This window comes from Bos indicus x Bos taurus, chromosome 22, assembly GCF_003369695.1.
Source record: "Bos indicus x Bos taurus breed Angus x Brahman F1 hybrid chromosome 22, Bos_hybrid_MaternalHap_v2.0, whole genome shotgun sequence".
Lineage (NCBI taxonomy): Eukaryota > Metazoa > Chordata > Mammalia > Artiodactyla > Bovidae > Bos > Bos indicus x Bos taurus.
Genome location: NC_040097.1, coordinates 43,837,053 through 43,857,016, shown reverse-complemented (window position 1 = coordinate 43,857,016; position 19,964 = coordinate 43,837,053). Strand labels below are relative to the sequence as shown.

The following is a 19,964-nucleotide window of genomic DNA, read 5'->3' as shown; positions in this document are numbered from 1 at the left end:
CCCATAGTTATTGTAAGGGTTATACAAAAGTGTGGATCTAAAGGTGTTTCAGCACAGAGTCTACCACTCAGTGAAATACATGGGGAATGGGAGCTGTCATATTATCTTTGTCTTACAAATGCAACAGCCAGCAACCACTTGAGCCCAATTATTTCCCATCCCTGAGGGATAGAGCCTCCCTTTTCATCCCTTTGCCCTGGCAGAAGGCAAGAACCAAGAATTCCAAACAGACCATTTATTTTCTAAGAATCAATATATTTTCTTCCTTTGAAATAAATACAAACCAGTTTGAAAGGTCGGGGAATCTATGGGAAGAAGGGAAGTGGGGACAGGCCCCAGTCTTTTTTTTTTAGTACCAAATGACTCTGGCGCGACCCGGAAACGCAGTTACAAATGAGAATAATTTAAATTCTCCGCTAATTACAGTATTTACAACAGCAGGGGAGGGGGTCACCTAGTGCCCCTCTTCCGGGCTGGACAGACATCAGTCCCACTGCTAGGCTGGGCGGATGCCCGCTCACCACACCACCTCAGAGGCCTTAGGCCACTAGGCAGTTAGGGATTCTCCCGGCACGAGTAGGCAGAGGTGGTGGGATGGCCTGTTTTACACAGTGTCCTAACCTTGGCCTACCACCCTGCGCTACAATGCCGTGAGGTCTCTGGAGCTTTCTGGCCTGTGGGACCTCCCCTCTCATTGCGCAGAGCCCCCAGGGACCCTTGGAGTGTTCTGTACAGTCCAGCTGCACTCAGGGCGGGAGGGACCTCCCCCACCCAGCTTCCCCTGAGACTGGCCCCAAGACCAGGAATGAGTCAGTGCAGAGGCCGGTGCCACTCCAGGACAGTGAGCCAAGGGGAGGAGAGAGGCGGCAGGGCACTGAAGGCTGGGCCGTGCTGGGCAGCGTCAGTCGCTGTCGCTGGTCTCGCTGCTCTGCTCGCCCTGCACCTTGCTGCGATGCTGCAGGGCCCTGTGGTAGGCTATCTGTACTGACTTGCGGATGTTAGATTTCCGGCCCTCCAGCATCTTCTCCTTGTCAAGGTCCTGGTTCACGCCCAGAGGAACTAGCTTAGTCCTGGGTAGCCACTGCCTGTAGGATGAGACGAGGATCAAGTAAGTCATCTCTTATCTCTGGGAGGGCAACAAGCACCAGCCTCCCTTACTTGTTGCTTCCTTCTGAAACTCCTAAGTGCCCATTCTGGGCCAGGCTCTGGTGGGAGTTACAGAAACCGAGAGATGCAGTCCCTGCCCTCCAGGAACTGCTCACAGGCTAGTGATGAAAATAGCCCAGTTGACAGTCACACCAGGGGATAACCACAGGGCATTTATGAGTGCAAAAAGGAGCCCTGACCTAGCCTGAAATAGATACCTTGTCCCATGGGCTACAGGCAGACTTAACTGACATTAGATATCTTCCGCAGACAATTAACAACAACAATCGACTACGCTTGTAAGTGTGACAGAACAGGGGTTCAGAGACCCAATGATTATGTCTGCTTTATCCCCCACATCTTGTTACCATGGAGGCAGAGGTGGGAAAACTAAATCTAGAAGCCACCTTAGTCTGGGTGCAGAGCCGCCCCTACATTTTTCACAGTCACTTGTGGTCCTGTTTTCTAGCTACAGCTGTTTGTCAGCTGCTACCCACTCAGTCTCTCAGACTCTTGGTCAACACAACCCTTTTGCTCAGCGATCTAAGTCCCTCCCCCACTGATTTATGATCGCCCAGGCGGCAGTGCTGGAGTTTCCTGGCAGCCTGCCCCCAGTGGCTGGGGCTGCGTCTGTGGCTCTGAGTCACATCGACTGCTCCCCTCCTCCCTTACCAGGTTCTCTTGTTGTCAAAGAAGAGGACGAGGTAGAGATGCTCTCGGGCTTCTTGGGTCATCTGTTCCCCAAGTTTCAGCACCTCCAATGGGGGCACAGGGATGGGAACCCCATGGTGGAACATACCTTCCCGGGGCATCTTTGGATCAATGATCTAAGGGTGTAATAAGATCTTGGTTAGTTCAGTCTCCTCCTTCGCCCAGGCTTACCCTATCCAAGAATTTGGAGACTACCTCTAAAGTGGGGACAGAAAAACATAATCGTCTAACTAGGGTTGCAATCCTGACCCTCAGCTTCTTCCCATGCTGAACTATTTCAGAGCCCAAGAGGTAAAGGGAAGAGAAAGGGACAGATGGAGAAACTAATGAGGGACCTCTAAGTGACTATCTGCTAAAGACTCGTGTGCTCTGCAGCTCAGCAGAGAGTAGGAGGTCTGCTGCTTTTGAGTGTATGTCTTGGGGCTGGAAGACAAGGGGTATGACGAGAAAAGCAGAAGCCTACCAGAGCTGGGTACGATGGATACCCTCGGCATTTGGCCCACACCAGGTCCAGAGCGTCCAGGGGGGAGTCCTCATCCTCTGATAGCCAGCCAGCTCCCCGGCCCAGACTCTTCCTTACAACTTCACAGGAATGGGAGAGAGGGGACGGATCAGCAGCCAGGGGTCTGGCAAGGCCCTGACACCAGGCCCCCAGCATCCCTGGCTTTGGGCGGGCGTACTTACTGCTGTGGCCCACGCCGCGGCCAGTGCCCACGGAGTAGGCCTCATTCTCAGTGCCTGAGGTATCTTCGCTGCTGTCCTCTGGGAATGTGCCCCGAGAGAAGGAGGGCTTGCCCCGGCCTTGTTTTGAAGGCGTTGTGCTGTGGACAAAAGGGATGCTCAACTCAAGAGGAGGGCGAGAGTGGGAAATGGCATGGTGGGTGTCTTCTTTTGGCCCCTAAGGTCTAAGACTTTTGGAAAGCAGAGGCTAATTGAATAATTTCAGACTCAAGTGCCCTTAGGGATTTGGGGGTGATCTGACTGAAGTGGGCTGGATACAGCAGTAGTGATGAGTGTACGCCCTATCTTAAGGCAACAGTGGTCAGAACTGCTAGGTCTGATTTTTAAAGGGAATACAGAAACTGGGAATTTTATGTGGCACTTCTGGGTTTGTTTTTTTAAATATCATGCTGGCCAAACAAAATATGTCTGTAGGCCAAATCCAGGTCACCATGAATCAGTTTATGTACTCTGTTCTAAGTGAAAAGTGAAAGTGTTAGTTGCTCAATCATGTCCAATTCTTTGCAACCCCACGGACTGTAGTCTGCCAGGCTTCTCTGTCAATGGGATTTCCTACACAGGAATACTGGAGTGGGTTGCCATTTCCTTCTCCAGGGGATCTTTCTGACCCAGGGATCGAACCCAGGTCTCTCACATTGCAGGTGGATTCTTTACCATCTGAGCTACCAGGGAAGCCCTCTGTTCTAAAACATGAACTTAACCAAGGATGGTCCCCTCTAATTCATTATGGTGACAGTCTCATCCATTCTATTTATTTTGCAGAGAACCTTTGGTCTGAGCCCTCTTAATCTAGGTGGAGATGGCTGCCACCACACTCCCCACAGGGAAATTTGGAAGGCCATCCTGGAGGCAGGTTTAAACCAAGAGGGCTGGTACCTGGTCCGGTCGGAGGCAGCACTGCTGCTGCTACTGCTGCTGGATTCCGAGTCTGAGCTGCTCCGAGGAAGGCTGCAGTCATTACGATACACCAAGAAACTCTTCTTTACTGGCTGGTTTCCACCGCTGAAGCCATTGGCTGGTAAGTCTTGGTTGGGGGTGGTGGGGGGAAGGAAGGAATCAGTCAGTAAGATGCAGATCAGAGATCTACTGGGGGTAAGAGGGACTCAGAGCTTGGCTTTACGTTCTGTGCTGGAAAATTCCTCCAACCTCAGCCAGCAGAGCCAGCTCTGGGCAGTGTCCACCACAGCTGGCCACAGCCCTGCCCCACCCCTTGCACTTCCCTTGGCAGTTACTAGCCTTAGGACACAGTGGCTTAAAGGAGATTCCCCAAGGAGAATGAGAAGAGAAAAGGTGAAGTGATAAAATGAAGGGCACCCTGGATGGGAATCTGGTTGGGTTAGTGGCTCTGGGCTTCAGTTTCCCCATCTATAAAGTGAGGGGATTGAATGACAGGCTTCCTAAGGGCCCTTCTAGCTCTGATATATTATGGGCAAATGAAGGGCTAGGTGGGAGTTATACTGGGAAGGATGGCAGCTTCGCTCACTCTATTGGAGGGGCTGGGTGATGGTGAGGCTCACCCATTGGGGGGTCTTCTGTGGATTTATCACTGTCGCTGTCTGAACTCGAACTGGGCCGAGGGCTCCTACCCCGCTTGCGCTGACGTAGGGAGCCCATGATGGGGAGCTGGGGGGGCCCCACAGGACTGCCTCCGTGGCTGGGGGTCATCTGGCTCTCCCGGTTTTTGGGGGGCCGGCCCGGCCTCTTGGGCGGTCCAGCTGTCTTCGGGTTCTTTTTGGAGAACAGAACTGAGGTTCTCCTGCCCACCTCAAGTGCGGGGGTTGAGGACATGTTGGGACCCAGGCCTGGAGCAGAGAAAGAGAGAAGGAGAGTCGGTGAGGGGCCTGAAGTGGGAAGGGAGTCTGTCTACGGTAGACCCTGGGGATATAGGACATAACTTCAGCTAGAGTAGGGGAGATAGTTTTGGGGGCAGGGAGTTGGGAACACTGTCTCTCACACAAATAGCCAGAGAGAGGCAGCTAAGAGGCCCCTGAAGGGGGAAGGAGGGAGAAAGTGCAGCTAGCTGAGCAGGAGGGACCTCTGCCTGGGGGTCTGGCAGGGGCTGAGTGTGTGCTGCAGAGTCTCAGTCTGGCTGGCCTTGGGGTCCATCATGCCATGGGGTTCAGACCTTTGCTTGTCTCCTGGCTGCTGCTCTCCTCGGCGGCACTGTCTGTCTGCCCGTCCTTGTCACAGGCTGCTGGGTGGGGTGTCATGCCGCCCCGGCTGGAGGGGCCGTGTCGTTCAGGCCCATCCCGTCCCGTCTCCCGCTGGTGGGCAAGCTTCCTCCGCAGCGCCGTCATCTCTTTCTTGATCATCTTGGCGCGCCGAGAGCGGCCCACGCTCTGCTTGCTGGCGTTCACCTCATCCAGCCGTTCAAGCAGCAACTTGAGCTGCTCTTCCACTGGCAGGTGCTTCTGGTTCTCTAGCAGGACCAGCCGCTCTTCCTCTGCTGCAGGGGGTGGGAACAGGGGATGAGAGGTCAGTCTCAGGGCAGCCCTCTGGGCCCCGTGAACCTGGGCAGGCAACCAGAAAGTCACTCTTTTCCCTTCCACTTCTCACCAGGAGCAGCTGTAAAATAGTAGCACCGAGATGCAGAAAGGCGGGGATTGCTCTCCATTCACCCAGTCTGGCTTCGAGAGCATTCCTGGGGCTAGCGTGCCACTGCTCAGACTAGCTGCTTCCTGCCTACACTGCCTGCTCCCAGGAGGGGACTTTTGGAAAGCTGTTCATCCCTGGCATTGGCCTCTACGTGTATGTGTGACTTATCACCCACCATCTTCGGTGTGGTGTGGGGCCTCGTCTCCAGTCACGCTGGGGGGAATATGCATGCCCGTCTCAAAGTCAATGCCCATTTTTTCTGCCTGGCGCCGGGCCTGGCGGAGCACCGCGCCACCCTGCTCACGGAGCCGCACTGCTGCCCGGTAGAAGATGGTATCCTTGGCATTATACTTGAGGCAGTTGCTGACGATGAGGTTGAAGTCCTCCTCAAAATCATCAAAGTTCAGGTAGCGGTAAGCCTCCAAGTTCTGCTTCATGGTGAAAAAGTCCATAGGCTTTTTGATGTGGTCGAGGTAGTCGGGTACCTGGGAGAACACGGGAGGTGTAGCTCAGTGGAGGTATGTTCCTCATCCCCCCTGAACCCCTGTTCCTAACAACCTCCCTTGAAATGCATCCAGCAATCTCCTGCTCCTACAGTCAGAGGCAGGCATATAGCACAGGGGAAAAGAAAGCTGGATTCTAGTCTGGACTTTTCTAGTCACAAGCTGTGTGACCTTGGCAAGCCTCTTAGCCTCTCTGGGCTTTCTTTTCCTTGCTTGGAAAACAGTAATGCAATTACAGCCGAATCCTAGAGCCACATGAGGTTTTAATAAGCAAATGGCTAGGGGGAGCCTCTGGAAGTAACACCACCCTGCATTCCTATAGCTCTTTTTACTTATCAGTAAGCCATGTAAGGAGGCTGCTGCCTCAGGTCTCTCATTTTATACCTTTTAGAGAGAAGAGTCTGCCAGTCAGGACCTAGGGCTTCAGAGATGGTTCTTTAGGTGCTGAGCCTTCTAAATTCTCCGTTCTAGGGTTCAGCACCCGGAAAGTGTCTTCCTGCCCTGGGCTTATTCACTTGGCAGACTCAGTCCCTGCCTCTGGGGAAGGAGTGCAGACTGCCTCCCATTCTGGGCCCTTGAGGTACGACAGGGACAAGACAGAGTCCAGGTGATGCCTGTGGTTCCGGTTCATCCCGGAGCCCCAGAGCCACCAGCCCCTCTCTTCATGGTCCCCTCCTAGCCCCTGGCCCAGACCTGCGGCAAGGGTCCATCTGGGAGAGGAACAGAAAGAAGGTGGAGTGAGGGGAAGGGATTCTTACTTCGTCCAATTCGGTTACCTCAGACAGAGGGACCGGCTCGCTGAAGATGTTGCCTGTGTCCTTCTCTTGGAGCTGCTCCAAGGTTTTTCGAAGGAGGATGAGGAAGGGGGTCAGCTGCATCTCCATGGCGATCTGCTGGACCTTGATCTGCCACACATAAAGGCTCCATCAGCCAGGCCTAGGCTGGTCCCTTGGGGAGAGGTCTGGGGAGGTGGCTGTAGCTGGTGTGGGAACTCGCCTTCCTTCCTACCCCACACTGCTGGGTGCACTTCACTACTGTGGACTGCCCCTTCCTTGAACTCCTAGCACCAGCTACCTGCATCACATCATTCAGGAGTCCATTCATAAAACGCTCCTGTGACATTCTGCTTCTGAGGAGCCTGACAGCAAACTGAGCTCCAGGTTACCTGACTCTCAATTAGCTTTGCCGCTTCCCGGCCAGGGGAAGCACACTTTTCTGGGTTTTCTGTTTTCCTGGGTCTGTTTTCTCCACTATAAAAAAAAGCTGGTCCGGGAGCACTCACCGTCTCCCTTTTGAGTTTCTCCCGCTTGCGAATCAGCTCCACCAGCAGCCGTGCTCGCTCCAGGTCATGCCGAAGCCGCTGCCAGGACTTAAGCTGTTCTTTGAGGGCCCAGTTCTTATCCTCGGAATCTCTCTGAAGAGGCAAAAGGGGGATCAGGAGATGATGAGAGAGCCAGAGGCAATGAGAGCCCAGGAAACTTGGGTCAAAGGCAGGAAAACCAAAGCTGGGAGCAGTGATCTCTTGGTAGGCTTGCCAGCTAAAGTGGAAGCTCTGCAACCCACTGTGGCTGTTGAGCCCAGTAGAGTTGGTGCTCGGTATATGCTTGTTGTGAATGAAAGGATGAACACAAGGAATAATGCATGAAGGATAATGTGTAAGGATTTCATCCTTAGCCTGATTTGAGGTCTAGTTTAAAGGAACAGCCCAAGCCCTCAGGCATTGGAAACTGCAGTCACAAATCTGTTCTTGGGACCTCCCTGGTGGTCCAGTGGTTAAGACTTCGTGCTTCCAGTGCAGGGAGCATGGGTTCGATCCCTGGTTGGGGAACTAAGATCCCACATGCTGGGTGGTACAGAAAAACAAGCCAATGATAAGTCTCTGTCCTCATCCCCCTGGCATTAGTTCCCAGAGCCCACAGGGAATCTGACATAGTACCCCGACTTGGTCACAGTTCCTCTGAGATTGCAGGTGGGTCTGCAGGCGACGCAGCAGCGGGACCCCATTCCGCGACTGCCTCTTCAGCGTCCAATAGCTGTGCAGCCTCTGCATGAATTGGCTCTTCCTTTGGATGGTCAGGCGGTTAGTGATTTTACTGAGCCTGGGAAACAGGAGAGCAAAGAGAGGAAAAACCTCGTGGGCCTTGATTTTCTCACAGAGAACAGGGGTCTTTGGTCCATGAGTTTCCGAGTGGGGCTGAATAGGGAATAAATCTATTGTCAAGAAGGCCTGTGACACTGGGCTAGGGCAAAGAAGAGCAAACACAGCTGGCTGTCAAGGGCACCTCAGGAGACAGGAAGCCAAGCTCCGAGTGCTAACTCTGTTCACCAGGGGGGTGAGTGAGCCTGGCCCCTAAGACTGCTTATTGTCACTGCAGCCCTGAGTACTAACTGACCCTGGGACACCCAACTTGGACTGAGTCTGAGAAGGTTTTAAGATGAAGTACTACAACATAGCAGTCAACTACTGGAAATTGTCTAGGCAGCACAAGAGTAAAAAGTAACTGATCCTCACAGCCCTCATCTGTGGCCATAACACAATTCCTTGAGCATTTCCTTCCCTCTTTTCCATTCTGTTCTCCCTTCAGAGTCAGACTGTTTCTTCCACTGTGGCTGGTGGCTACTCCATTGTCTTACTTCCTAACTTACACCACCCCAGCAATATGGAGGGCAGTTTCAAATACACCTGCCAAGTTGGCCAGAGAAGAGCTGAAGTCTCTGGTTCCTAACGTAAAAGTCAGGTGACCTGCTAGAGCTAATCTCTTTTGATATTAAAAACCATCACCACCTCTAGGTAGCTCCTGATAGGAAGAAGAAAACCCAAGCCTGTCACTCCACTCAGGGGACTGTCAGTCTCCAACAGGGCTTCTTCCCTCCCTGGCCCGCCCATCTGCTCCCCCGTACCTGTGTGGTGGAATGCAAGGCACAGACACCACAGGAGCCGCTGCCCGTTTCTCTGCCAGGATCTTCCGCGCCTTCTTCATCTTGATCCGGGACTTGGCCTTGGCCTTCTTGACCTTCTCTGAGCTCCAACTCTTACCCTCATCTTCCTCCTCCTCCTCATCCTCCTCGCCTTCACTGTGGGACAGGGCAGGCAGGCGGCGCGCTGAACCTGGGGGTGTGTGGATGTCGCAGTAGGCAGTCTTGCGGACGCTGAAGGAGGTGCCATTGGCCCCTGTCTCCCGCACAGGCTCCATCTTCATGTAAAGGCCAGCCTGTTGGGCACACGTCACGTGGAAGGCTGTGTAGCAGTTGGCCTTATGGCACTGGATGCAGGCCCCTGAGCCCCGCTGTTTGCAAATGTAGCAGGTCAGCTTCCAGCGTGCGGGCGGGATGTGCTCAATGCTGTCAATGGGCTCCAGGAAGACTGTGTTGGCAAAGCAGACCTCAGGGATCCAGAGGGCACACACCACATGGGCCCAGCGCCCATCATCTGTCTGCTTGAAGGCACCACCCTTGTTGGGGCACAGGGCGCAGTCCACAGCGCGGGAGGGTGACTGCAGGCAGCGGCGGCACAGCCACTGGCCCTCAGGGATGTAGGGGACACCGTAGCACTCCTGGTGCACAGCCAGGTTGCACATGTCACAGAAAAGGATGACATTGCTGTTCTGGCACTCGCCGTCATTGCAAATACAGCACACAGCATCCTCATCTACTAGAGCATTGGGGTCGCCTTTATTGTGGCTCTCAAAGTACGACTCCTTCTCCAGCCGGTCCATTAAGTACTCAAAGATCTCCTGCGGAATGGGACTCACACCCTCCGTCTTCCGCCGCTCGTTCATGATATCTAGCCAGATGTAGTCCTCCTCATCCATGTCGTACTCAACCTCCTCATCCAGCTCCTCCGCCGACTTCTCAATATACCTGCAGTGCACACAGGCAGCTCGGCATCAGAAGGTTGAGATTTCCCTCCCTTAAAGAACGTGGGTTACATCTGTGGAGCACTCACCCTGTTCCAGGCCCGTGCCTTGATGTATACGTGGTCTCATTCTAGCCTCACCTTTACTCCAGGCACCGTAAGGCCTGTCATCATTCTTGTTGTGCCGAAAAGGAAACCTAACGTTTGGGGCAGTGAATTCACCTGGGCCGGCTCTCTTGTGAGAAAGTGGAAGAGCTGGGATATGAACCCAGGCATGCCGAGCTCAAAGCTCACGTCCTAGCTGCCACACTGCCTCCTTTGAGATGCAGAGGCTCAGCAAGATCCTGAAGGGAGAAGGATGGGGCGGCTAGGACCCCTGATTGCAGTGGTCTGGGTGATGGTACAAAGAGTCGGGGGCAGGAAGGTCCTCAGTTTTCACTTGCCAATTTACATTTGTTTGAGTACCAGCCGGCTGTATCCTGAACGGAGCTGCTGTAGGTCTTCTCTCAGCTGGTGCAGCAGCAGCTCAGGGCTCCCTCAGAATCTAGGTACTCTTTGCTCTCTGGAAAGCCTTGGGAGATAACAGTCAGGATAGCTAATATTTACTGAGCATTTACTATGACCGGGCATTGTGCTAAGTTATCACAGTTATCTTCCTCACAGTCCTTGGGTCAATGTTCTTCTTGCCCTCACTTTATAGAGGAGGAAACCGGATGCTTTGGGAAGTTAAGTGCCCCACACAGGTGGTTCACACAACCAGGAAGTGGCAGAGCTAGGATTCAAACTCCACTCCACAGCACTCACTGGGCCCGCATGACTGCAGCCAGGGGCGGCTCTAGGCGCCTGGGGTACAGAGCAGGCTCCCCACTCCCCTGACGTGCACACTCCAGGTGGCCTGACTCTGCTATTGTAAAGCTACAGGGAGCAACGACGGAAAAGCACACGGCTTTGGCCTCTAACACACCTGGACACACACCTAACAGCCAGTTAGGTCCTGGCTCTGTTACTGTGGGATATCCAGGACATCCCTGCTCTTTTCTAAACTTCAGGTTTATGGATGAGAGAATGAGGATAATACCTTTCATTTTCTAAGACGTCAGGATTAAATGCAATTAATTAAAAATGAATGGGCTAAATCAAGTGGTACATAGCAGGCCCTAGATATATGTTAGTTCCTGGGCCTCCACTCTGCTCTCCACAAGGAAAATGCGACTCTGCGAGCTGCAGCAGGCCAGGCAAGCATAGGCTCTGGAGCTGTGCTCTGGGTGACAGCAGGCAAGTGAGCGAACCTCTCAGGGCCTTGGTTTCCACATGTGTAAAGTGGTGATCCTAACTTGAACCTCTTTCACACAGCTGTTGGAAACATTAGATGAGTTAATATAGGTAAAGTGCTCAGAACAGCACCTGGAGCAAGTAACTCAATAAATGTTAGCTTGATTATTAGCTTTGGTATAGCTCTGCCCGACCATGTCTTGCATTATAACTGTTTTCGTGTCTTAACCCCTGCACTACGTGGATAGAGGCAAGGACCATATCTGATTAACCACACAGAAAGAGGCAGTCAGTGTTGTTCATCTGAAAGACATTTTGAGAGTGGAAGGGAGGAGAGACTAAAGTACTGTGTCTGTCAGAAGCAGCTTCTTGCTTAGCCCTTCACCTTGTCCCCAGGGTGACTGCAACATCTTCATCCTTGAAAAAGGGTGTGGCTCAGGGCTAGTGTGAACCATCTGGCCCATTCCAGGCCTTGGCACCAGCTCTCAACCTTTTTCTGCCATGACACGCGTAACATTATGTGATGGTGCGCAGCACACTCCCACAGCACACTCAGATTACAGGCTGTGGCGCAGATAAGGTAGGCTGCGTGTCATGTGCGATTCCTGACACGCCAGCTGACACTCCACCCTCCCTCTCCCCCTCAAGAAAGTTTATCAGATGGGAGCAAGAGCCAGTGCTGTTGTTAAAGAGATGACCTCGAATCTTCTCACATTTACATAAAAAGTAAATCATTTCCAAAACAGGCAGTTCTGCTAAGAGTAGTAACAAATTACATGCAACACACCTCCCAACTGATTGCAGGGGACCAGCTGAGAGCTGCTGCCTGGAGAACAGATCTGATCCACAGGAGCAAAGAGTGACTCTGAGTGGAAGGATGAAGAAAATGAGCAGGAGCTAAGCTGTGCTACCTAAGGGAGCAGAGAGTGCTGAAGAATCATGAGGGGAGAGGGCGGGCCCGAAGAGGGGTCTATGTGTTGGGAGGTGGGCATGGCAGTGAGCACTAACAGATAAGAGAGACAGTGAAAAGCCAGAAGGACATGGAGCTGGACTGGACAGATGGAAGGATGGAAGAGAGGAGGAAAAGACAGGCTGGCATGTCAACAGGGGTGAGAGGAACGAAAATCACTTGAGTTCCCCAAATTTGCTTGTAAAGAACTGAGATTTAGTACCTACTATTGCACTTTTGGTAAAAACTACCTTTCACATAAAAACCTTTCTAAGAAGTCCTTGTCGGAGATCAGGCCTTCTGATTAGCTGATACCAAAGATAGCTCCTTAACTAACTCACCCAAGTGCCCTCTTTGACTTGGATGCCAAGACTCTCAGAAAGAAGTCTCACGCTTGGTGTTTGTTCCATCCTTTAGCTTGGGTTTCTGAATGTGGTTACCACCATACTTCCCCCACTCCATTTTTTTACCTCATGTTGAAGGAATTTAGCCTTTTGACTGTGATTTTTATTAGGAGCCACTGTGACAAATTTTTGGAAGGAAGCAGATACTAAGAAACAGTTAAATCAAATAAAAGGGTTCTCAGAGGAGTATGAAACATTGGTGATGAAAACACTGCTTCTGCATGCCAAAGGATGGGTGACAGTAACTGGATAAGCAATGGGGAAATTACTTATGCAGATTTACAAACAGCTTTTAGGACTCTATGAAGTCAGTGTCCCTAGTCTTCCACATTGAGGCTAGCAGAGGAATATTATATCTGCACTGCAGATGGGGTCACTGGAACACCAAAAGCCAGACAGATGCCTTTCCCAAGGTCATGGTGATGGAGTAGAAAGGGTCAAGATCAACAGATGGGACCCTTTGATACTGTAGAAATAGTGCCGCTTTGGAGTCAGAGGAATATGGGTTTGAATCCCAGTTCAGCTATCTACTGGCATGTGACTGCTCGTAAGTCTGGTCCTTCTTCTGGACTGTGGTTTCCTCACCCATGAACAAAACCTACCTGAGCGAGTTGTGAGAATAAGACAAGGGAATGGCTATAAAGCGCCAGTGAGGGTCCGGCATGTGGCAGTGTACAGGAACTGCCATCACCGCTAGCTGGGGCACGTCTGCCTTGGCAGGGCCAGTGTGTTGCTGCTATGCTTTACCTCTGCCATTTCCTATCTGTTGCTTGTCACCTGTCTTTGGCTCCTAAGCCCTGCTTGACCAGTTTTCCAGAGTTGGGAGGCGGAGGTGGCCTTACCGGTAATAGGAGGTCGGCCGGGGCGGGGCATCAGGGGTATCTTGCTCCAACTCCCGGTAGACCACCTCTGGCAGCTTGGGAGTGGTGCTCGCAGAAGCATTGTGGTGGTGGTGATGGTTGGAGTCCTTGCGTTTCTCCTTGTTCTTATGCTTGCCTGACTTGGGAGTAGCGGCCGGTGTCTCAGTGTTCTCCTTATTGCTGCCGTTCTCAGGCGCCTCCTCGGGGGCCTCCTCATCCTCAGACACCACATCCAGGTTGTCAAAGATGCTGATGCGGTGCACGCGGCCGTGCAAGTCCACTTCCACCATGCGCTGGGCCTGTGCGTAACTCATCACCTCACGGCTGGGTGACTGGGATACCTCTGAGGGGCTGGGTGACTGCTTGTTGGCTGGGCGTGACTGGCGCCCCTTCTTCTTGTGCTTTCGGAGTGGAGTCTGCTGTGGGGGTGGTGGGTTGTCATGGTCATAGTGGTACAGATGGTACTCGATACCACTGTAACTCTTGTAGACCTTGCGGCAGGTCTCCACGGGGCACTCATAGGGTGGCTTAGTTGCCCGCAGGTTGTGGCAGAAAGTCTTCACGTCAAAGTCCACCCCCATGCTGTCACATCTAGAATGTACAGATCAGTTAGCGTAGGCCCGGGCCACCCACTCCACTCTCTCCAGCCCTCCCTCTCCCCAAGGGTCCTGGCCAGCCAACCTCTACAGCAGATCCAAATGCCATCTCCTCCACACCATGGCCATGGTCTTGGTATTATTACCTCTTGTCTGATCATCCTGCCCTATGTCTCAGTTCTAGCTTTTTCTCATATAAATGTGTCCAGAATGATCTTTCTACCAAGTAGAATTATTCATATCAGTGTTTTGATTGGAACCCTCCTGATGCCCCCCACTGATTTCAGGATAATATCCACATTCCTTATGATGACAGTCATGGTGTTCCTTTCATTCTGTGGCCTTCGTCTTCCTTTCTAGATCCTTCTTTTCACCAATTATAGCTGTATTTCTGTCTAACCAGGGCAACTTGCCATTCCCTGAATGTTACCAACTCTCATTCCCGCAAAATGATCTCTATTTAGAATGCCTTCCACCCTCCCTGATTAGTGAGCTCCTACTCATTCTTCAAAACATGGCTCAAATGTCACTTCTGTTATGATTTCTCCGTCTATCTCACAGAAAGCTGTGTTTCCACAGCATTTCATCCTCACCTCCACCACAGCACTCACCACACTGAAAAGTTCTCTGTCTCTTTCCACTAGACTGGGAGCTGTACAGTGCAGACACCAGAGCCTACCCACTTCCATAGCCCCAGAACCTGGCATGCAATATTGTTTTGGCAAATGAATACATAATTTGTTGAATAATAGCTAAAAGAAGATTAGGGACTGAGACGGATGAAGGCTAATGTCAGCCCATGCAGAAGTTTGAATCGGTGGCCAAAATGATTTGGTCCTGGACTCCAGCAGAAATAAATGGATGACAGAAAAAATCGGTGACTTTCTAAGGCCTCTGGGGTAAGCCTATGCCCTGGCTCTGGGGATGACACCAGGCCTTAAGAGTATAAACAGGAACATGGCAGTGCAGCACACTCAGCTCCATGCTGGTCCTTAGAGCCCTCCCTTCCTTCTCTCCAGTGTTCCTGGGTGAGTGGAGACAGCAGATGGCACCAGCCCCCAGGAAGCCCAGCTTGGTCAGAGACTGCCCCAATTTCTCCAGGCCTAGCTGGATTCAACAATTTAACTATGGGCTGGGCACCATTCCAAGCAAAGCCACCCTGAGCTCCCTAACTAACAAGAGTTCTTCTCCTGTGACTTAACCCAGCCAGTGAACTGCTCCAGCCACTCTGTCCAAGCCCCAGATTGCCATTTCGTTAAAACTACTTAAACTGCCCTTACTTCCTACCTGTGGCTATCTTTAAACAAACCAATCAGAAGCACAAACTCTGTTTCAATGAGTCCCTGGTGAAGGCTGCAGCTCTGCTGCCCTAGCTCCCTAAGCAGCACAGAGCCCCCGGCAAATGTTCCGCTGGGACTCAGCAGCAGATACACAGAGAAGAGACACGGAAACTTAGACCTGAAAGTCCGTGGGGAGGGCCCCAGGCCCTGGGGTATGACGACCGCATCTGCCCAAGGCTCTCAGGGGACTGGAGGAAGTAGGGGGCGGAGGCCAGAGGGATCAGGCCAGGCCCAGGCGGTGCCCGCAGCCCTCTCCCGGATGCGGCGACGTTTCCCCTTGATCAAAGTGTACAAGTTGAACAAGGCTCTCCTCCTGCCATTGACCCAGGCAGCCCCGAAGGGATACACTGTAGCCCAGGGATGCGGGCTGGGGGCGAATGCACTGTCAGTTCTTCCGGCTGGGGTGGCCCGACCCTCGGGCCGGGCAGTTTCAGTGCGTGCCCCACGAAACTAGCCTACCCCTTCCCGGCTTGCCACTCCCGCCCTGGTCCCTGGCCCGCACTCACCGGCCACCTCGAGTCCGGGCTCATCGCCGGGGACGCCCGCCGGGGCTCCGACCCCACTTAGGGAGGCCGGCGGGGAAAGACGGGTCGGGGAGGGAGAGCCCCAATTCCGGAGACTGCAGACCACGCCACCCCGACCCCCTGCCGCCCCACGCTCTGGCCCGGCTCCCTGGGATTCCCGCGCTGACCCCTGCCGCTCCCAGTCCCGCCGGCGCCCGAGCGTCTCAATTCCGGCGGCCGCCGCCCCTTTCGAAGGCCCCTAGGTTGCCGAGTCTCGGGACCCGGCGCCACCGGAACAATGGAGGCTCCTGGAGGCAGCGCGGGGACGGCGGCGGCGGAGACGGTGGCGGCAAAGGCAGTGGCAGCGGCGGCGGCAGCAGCAGCGGCGACGGCGTCTGCGCAGGGTAAACTCGGCGCCGCGGCACTGCCGAGCTGCACTTTCGCCACAGATCCCCGCCCGCCCGCTGAGGCTCGAGAGGCCATTCTCTGGGATTCGGAAGGGCCCCTGGACACCTTACAGGGCTTTTCTAGCGCCTCCATCTAGAGTTGGGTTTCTGGATACAGAAGTTATGACACTCGGGATCCGGAGTTGTCGGGCCGTTTGTAGCGAATCTGCCGACACGGACGATGAGCGCGGGACTGGGCGTAAGGAGCCCGCCCTTCTCCCTTCCCCCTCTGCCTCTCCCCCCGCCTCCCTCCCTCCTGCTGGCGCCGCGGCTGCGGTAGGGACCTGGCCTTGGTCTCCGAGGAAGGCGGCGAGGCGGGGCCGGAGCCTCGGGGCGGGGCTGGGGGCAGGGCCAGGAGCAAGAGGGACGCGGACTGCAGCCTAAGGGGCACTGGGAGTTATGGGTAGTGGCGGGGCGGGGCTGGAAGAGAATAATCCAATCTATGGGGCGGGGTTTGCGGGGAGTGGGCGGGGCTATCTGTAAAGCAGGCCCCAGTAAGGAGAATAGGGACTCAACCGGGGGTGAGGGGTGGGACTAAACAGAAGAGGGGGCCTCAGAAAAGGAAGGGCGGGGCTTTGGATGGGCCTGGAACTTGGAGCTGGGCTGGGGAGAGGATAGAGCTGGGAAAAAACACGCGAGGCTGAAGGGAAAGGGCGGGGCTTGGAAAAGGTAAAAGGGCAGGGCTGGAGCAAAGGTGTGGATCTGAAAGTAGCGGCCTGTTTGGGGGCGGTGCAAAATGCTGGTTGGGTGTAAAACGGACTGTGTAAGTAAAATAAGATTCAGATGCTGGAACCTTGTAGGTAGGCGGGGAAAGGCTACATGATGTCAAAACAGCTACTTTTAATGTGACTGGGTCACTTAGTAGCCATGTGAACTTGGGCAATTTGTTAAATTCTTCCTACCTCATATTGCTTATTTGTAAAGCTGAACTCGACAACTCTATTGTCAGTTTTGGGGGGCTTTTGAGAACTTGGGTGCCAAGAAGAGTCTACTTGTAAAACAGTACTTGTTGCTTAGCCTGTCCAGTTTTGCCATCAACGGGGAGCGTGAGAGGGTCTGCCAGGGTTCTGGGGCAAAGCCTAAAACGCCTGGAAACTTCTAATTTATCTTAGTATAAAACTTGCATTCGACCCACTATAAAGTATATGTTTTCATATACAATGTCTTCCCCTAAGATCAGATCAGATCAGTCGCTCAGTCGTGTCCGACTCTTTGCAACCCCATGAATCCCAGCACGCCAGGCCTCCGAGTCCATCACCAACTCCCGGAGTTCACCCAGACTCACGTCCATCGAGTCAATGATGTCATCCAGCCATCTCATTCTCTGTCATCCCCTTCTCCTCCTGCCCCCAATCCCTCCCAGCATCAGAGTCTTTTCCAATGGGTCAACTCTTTGCATGAGGTGGCCAAAGTACTGGAGTTTCAGCTTTAGCATCATTCCTTCCAAAGAAATCCCAGGGCTGATCTCCTTCAGAATGGACTGGTTGGATCTCCTTGCAGTCCAAGGGACTCTCAAGAGTCTTCTCCAACACCACAATTCAAAAGCATCAATTCTTCAGTGCTCAGCCTTCTTCACAGTCCAACTCTCACATCCATACATGACCACAGGAAAAACCATAGCCTCGACTAGACGAACCTTTGTTGACAAAGTAATGTCTCTGCTTTTGAATATGCTATCTAGGTTGGTCATAACTTTCCTTCCAAGGAGTAAGCGTCTTTTAATTTCATGGCTGCAGTCACCATCTGCAGTGATTTTGGAGCCCAGAAAAATAAAGTCTGACACTGTTTCCCCATCTATTTCCCATGAAGTGATGGGACCGGATGCCATGATCTTCGTTTTCTGAATGTTGAGCTTTAAGCCAACTTTTCCACTCTCCACTTTCACTTTCACCAAGAGGCTTTTTAGTTCCTCTTCACTTTCTGCCATAAGGGCGGTGTCATCTGCATATCTGAGGTTATTGATATTTCTCCCAGCAATCTTGATTCCAGCTTGTGTTTCTTCCAGTCCAGCATTTCTCATGATGTACTCTGCATAGAAGTTAAATAAACAGGGTGACAATATACAGCCTTGACGAACTCCTTTTCCTATTTGGAACCAGTCTGTTGTTCCATGTCCAGTTCTAACTGTTGCTTCCTGACCTGCATACAGATTTCTCAAGAGGCAGGTCAGGTGGTCTGGTATTCCCATCTCTTTCAGAATTTCCCACAGTTTATTGTGATCCACACAGTCAAAGGCTTTGACATAGTCAATAAAGCAGAAATAGATGCTTTTCTGTAACTCTCTTGCTTTTTCCATGATCCAGCGGATGTTGGCAGTTTGATCTCTGGTTCCTCTGCCTTTTCTAAAACCAGCTTGAACATCAGGAAGTTCACGGTTCACATATTGCTGAAGCCTGGCTTGGAGAATTTTGAGCATTACTGTACTAGCGTGTGAGATGAGTGCACTTGTGCGGTAGTTTGAGCATTCTTTGGCATTGCCTTTCTTTGGGATTGGAATGAAAACTGACCTTTTCCAGTCCTGTGGCCACTGCTGAGTTTTCCAAAGTTGCTGGCATATTGAGTGCAGCACTTTCACAGCATCATCTTTCAGGATTTGGAATAGCTCAACTGGAATTCCATCACCTCCACTAGCTTTGTTCGTAGTGATGCTTTCTAAGGCCCACTTGACTTCACATTCTAGGATGTCTGGCTCTAGGTCAGTGATCACACCATCGTGATTATCTGGGTCGTGAAGATCTTTTTTGTACAGTTCTTCTGTGTATTCTTGCCACCTCTTCTTAATATCTTCTGCTTCTGTTAGGTCCATACCATTTCTGTCCTTTACTGTGCCACTCTTTGCATGAAATGTTCCTTTGGCCTTCTTTCCCTAAACATCCTAATAAAATTGACACTCCAGGAAGAGATTTGCAGGTTAACCTCTTGGCCTCTGGAGCCAAACTGTTGGGTTCTGTTCAATACGTGACTTAACCTCTCTGAGCCTCAGATTCTTCATGTGCAAAAGATAACACAGTGCTTATCTCACAGGATTGCTGTGAGGATTAAATAAGATGATGCATGTAAATTACTTATCAATGACTGATATGTAGTGAATACTCAAAAAAAATGGGACTTCCCTGGTGGCTCAAATGGTAAAGCATCTGCCTACAGTGTGGGAGACCTGGGTTCGATCTCTGGGTCAGGAAGATCCTCTGGAGAAGGAAATGGCAACCCACTCCAGTACTCTTGCCTGGAAAATCCCATGGACAGAGGAGCGTAGTAGGCTACAGTCCATGGGGTCACAAAGAGTCAGACATGACTGAGTGACTTCACTTCACTTCCCTTCACTCAAAGAAAATATCAGCTTTTTAAATTATCCTCACTCAAAAAACTTGAACTAGACCCATGAGAGCAGATGCTCAAACTACCGCACAATTGCACTCATCTCACACGCTAGTACAGTAATGCTCAAAATTCTCCAAGCCAGGCTTCAGCATATGTGAACCGTGAACTTCTTGATATTCAAGCTGGTTTTAGAAAAGGCAGAGGAACCAGAGATCAAACTGCCAACATCCGCTGGATCATGGAAAAAGCAAGAGAGTTACAGAAAAGCATCTATTTCTGCTTTATTGACTATGCCAAAGCCTTTGACTGTGTGGATCACAATAAACTGTGGGAAATTCTGAAAGCGATGGGAATACCAGACCACCTGACCTGCCTCTTGAGAAATCTGTATGCAGGTCAGGAAGCAACAGTTAGAACTGGACATGGAACAACAGACTGGTTCCAAATAGGAAAAGGAGTTCGTCAAGGCTGTATATTGTCACCCTGTTTATTTAACTTATATGCAGAGTACATCATGAGAAATGCTGGACTGGAAGAAACACAAGCTGGAATCAAGATTGCTGGGAGAAATATCAATAACCTCAGATATGCAGATGACACCACCCTTATGGCAGAAAGTGAAGAGGAACTAAAAAGCCTCTTGATGAAAGTGAAAGTGGAGAGTGGAAAAGTTGGCTTAAAGCTCAACATTCAGAAAACGAAGATCATGGCATCCGGTCCC

The 19,964-nt window shown here is 52.0% G+C and overlaps 1 protein-coding gene across 7 annotated transcripts; it reads right to left on the bottom strand.

The window, feature by feature from the left end:
• Positions 1-220: 220 nt before the first annotated feature.
• On the bottom strand, positions 221-16,094 carry BRPF1 (bromodomain and PHD finger containing 1). 7 transcript variants are annotated; one of them, XM_027523714.1, is made up of 14 exons: positions 15,480-15,902; positions 13,020-13,628; positions 8,598-9,557; positions 7,633-7,795; positions 6,979-7,110; positions 6,473-6,601; positions 5,369-5,678; positions 4,724-5,044; positions 4,116-4,400; positions 3,475-3,622; positions 2,542-2,678; positions 2,321-2,439; positions 1,819-1,973; positions 235-1,085 (listed from the first exon to the last, which is right to left on the bottom strand). In XM_027523714.1, the coding sequence occupies exons 2-14, from the start codon at positions 13,616-13,618 to the stop codon at positions 902-904; spliced, it is 3,642 nt and encodes a 1,213-aa protein (XP_027379515.1). In that variant the 5' UTR covers positions 13,619-13,628; positions 15,480-15,902; the 3' UTR covers positions 235-901. The 7 variants fall into 7 exon arrangements, with proteins under 7 accessions (XP_027379512.1, XP_027379511.1, XP_027379513.1 ...); XM_027523711.1 differs by lacking the exon at positions 15,480-15,902 and adding an exon at positions 15,995-16,094 and having other exon boundaries at positions 221-1,085; positions 2,321-2,678; positions 6,455-6,601; XM_027523710.1 differs by having other exon boundaries at positions 221-1,085; positions 2,321-2,678; positions 6,455-6,601; positions 15,480-15,791.
• Positions 16,095-19,964: the final 3,870 nt, after the last annotated feature.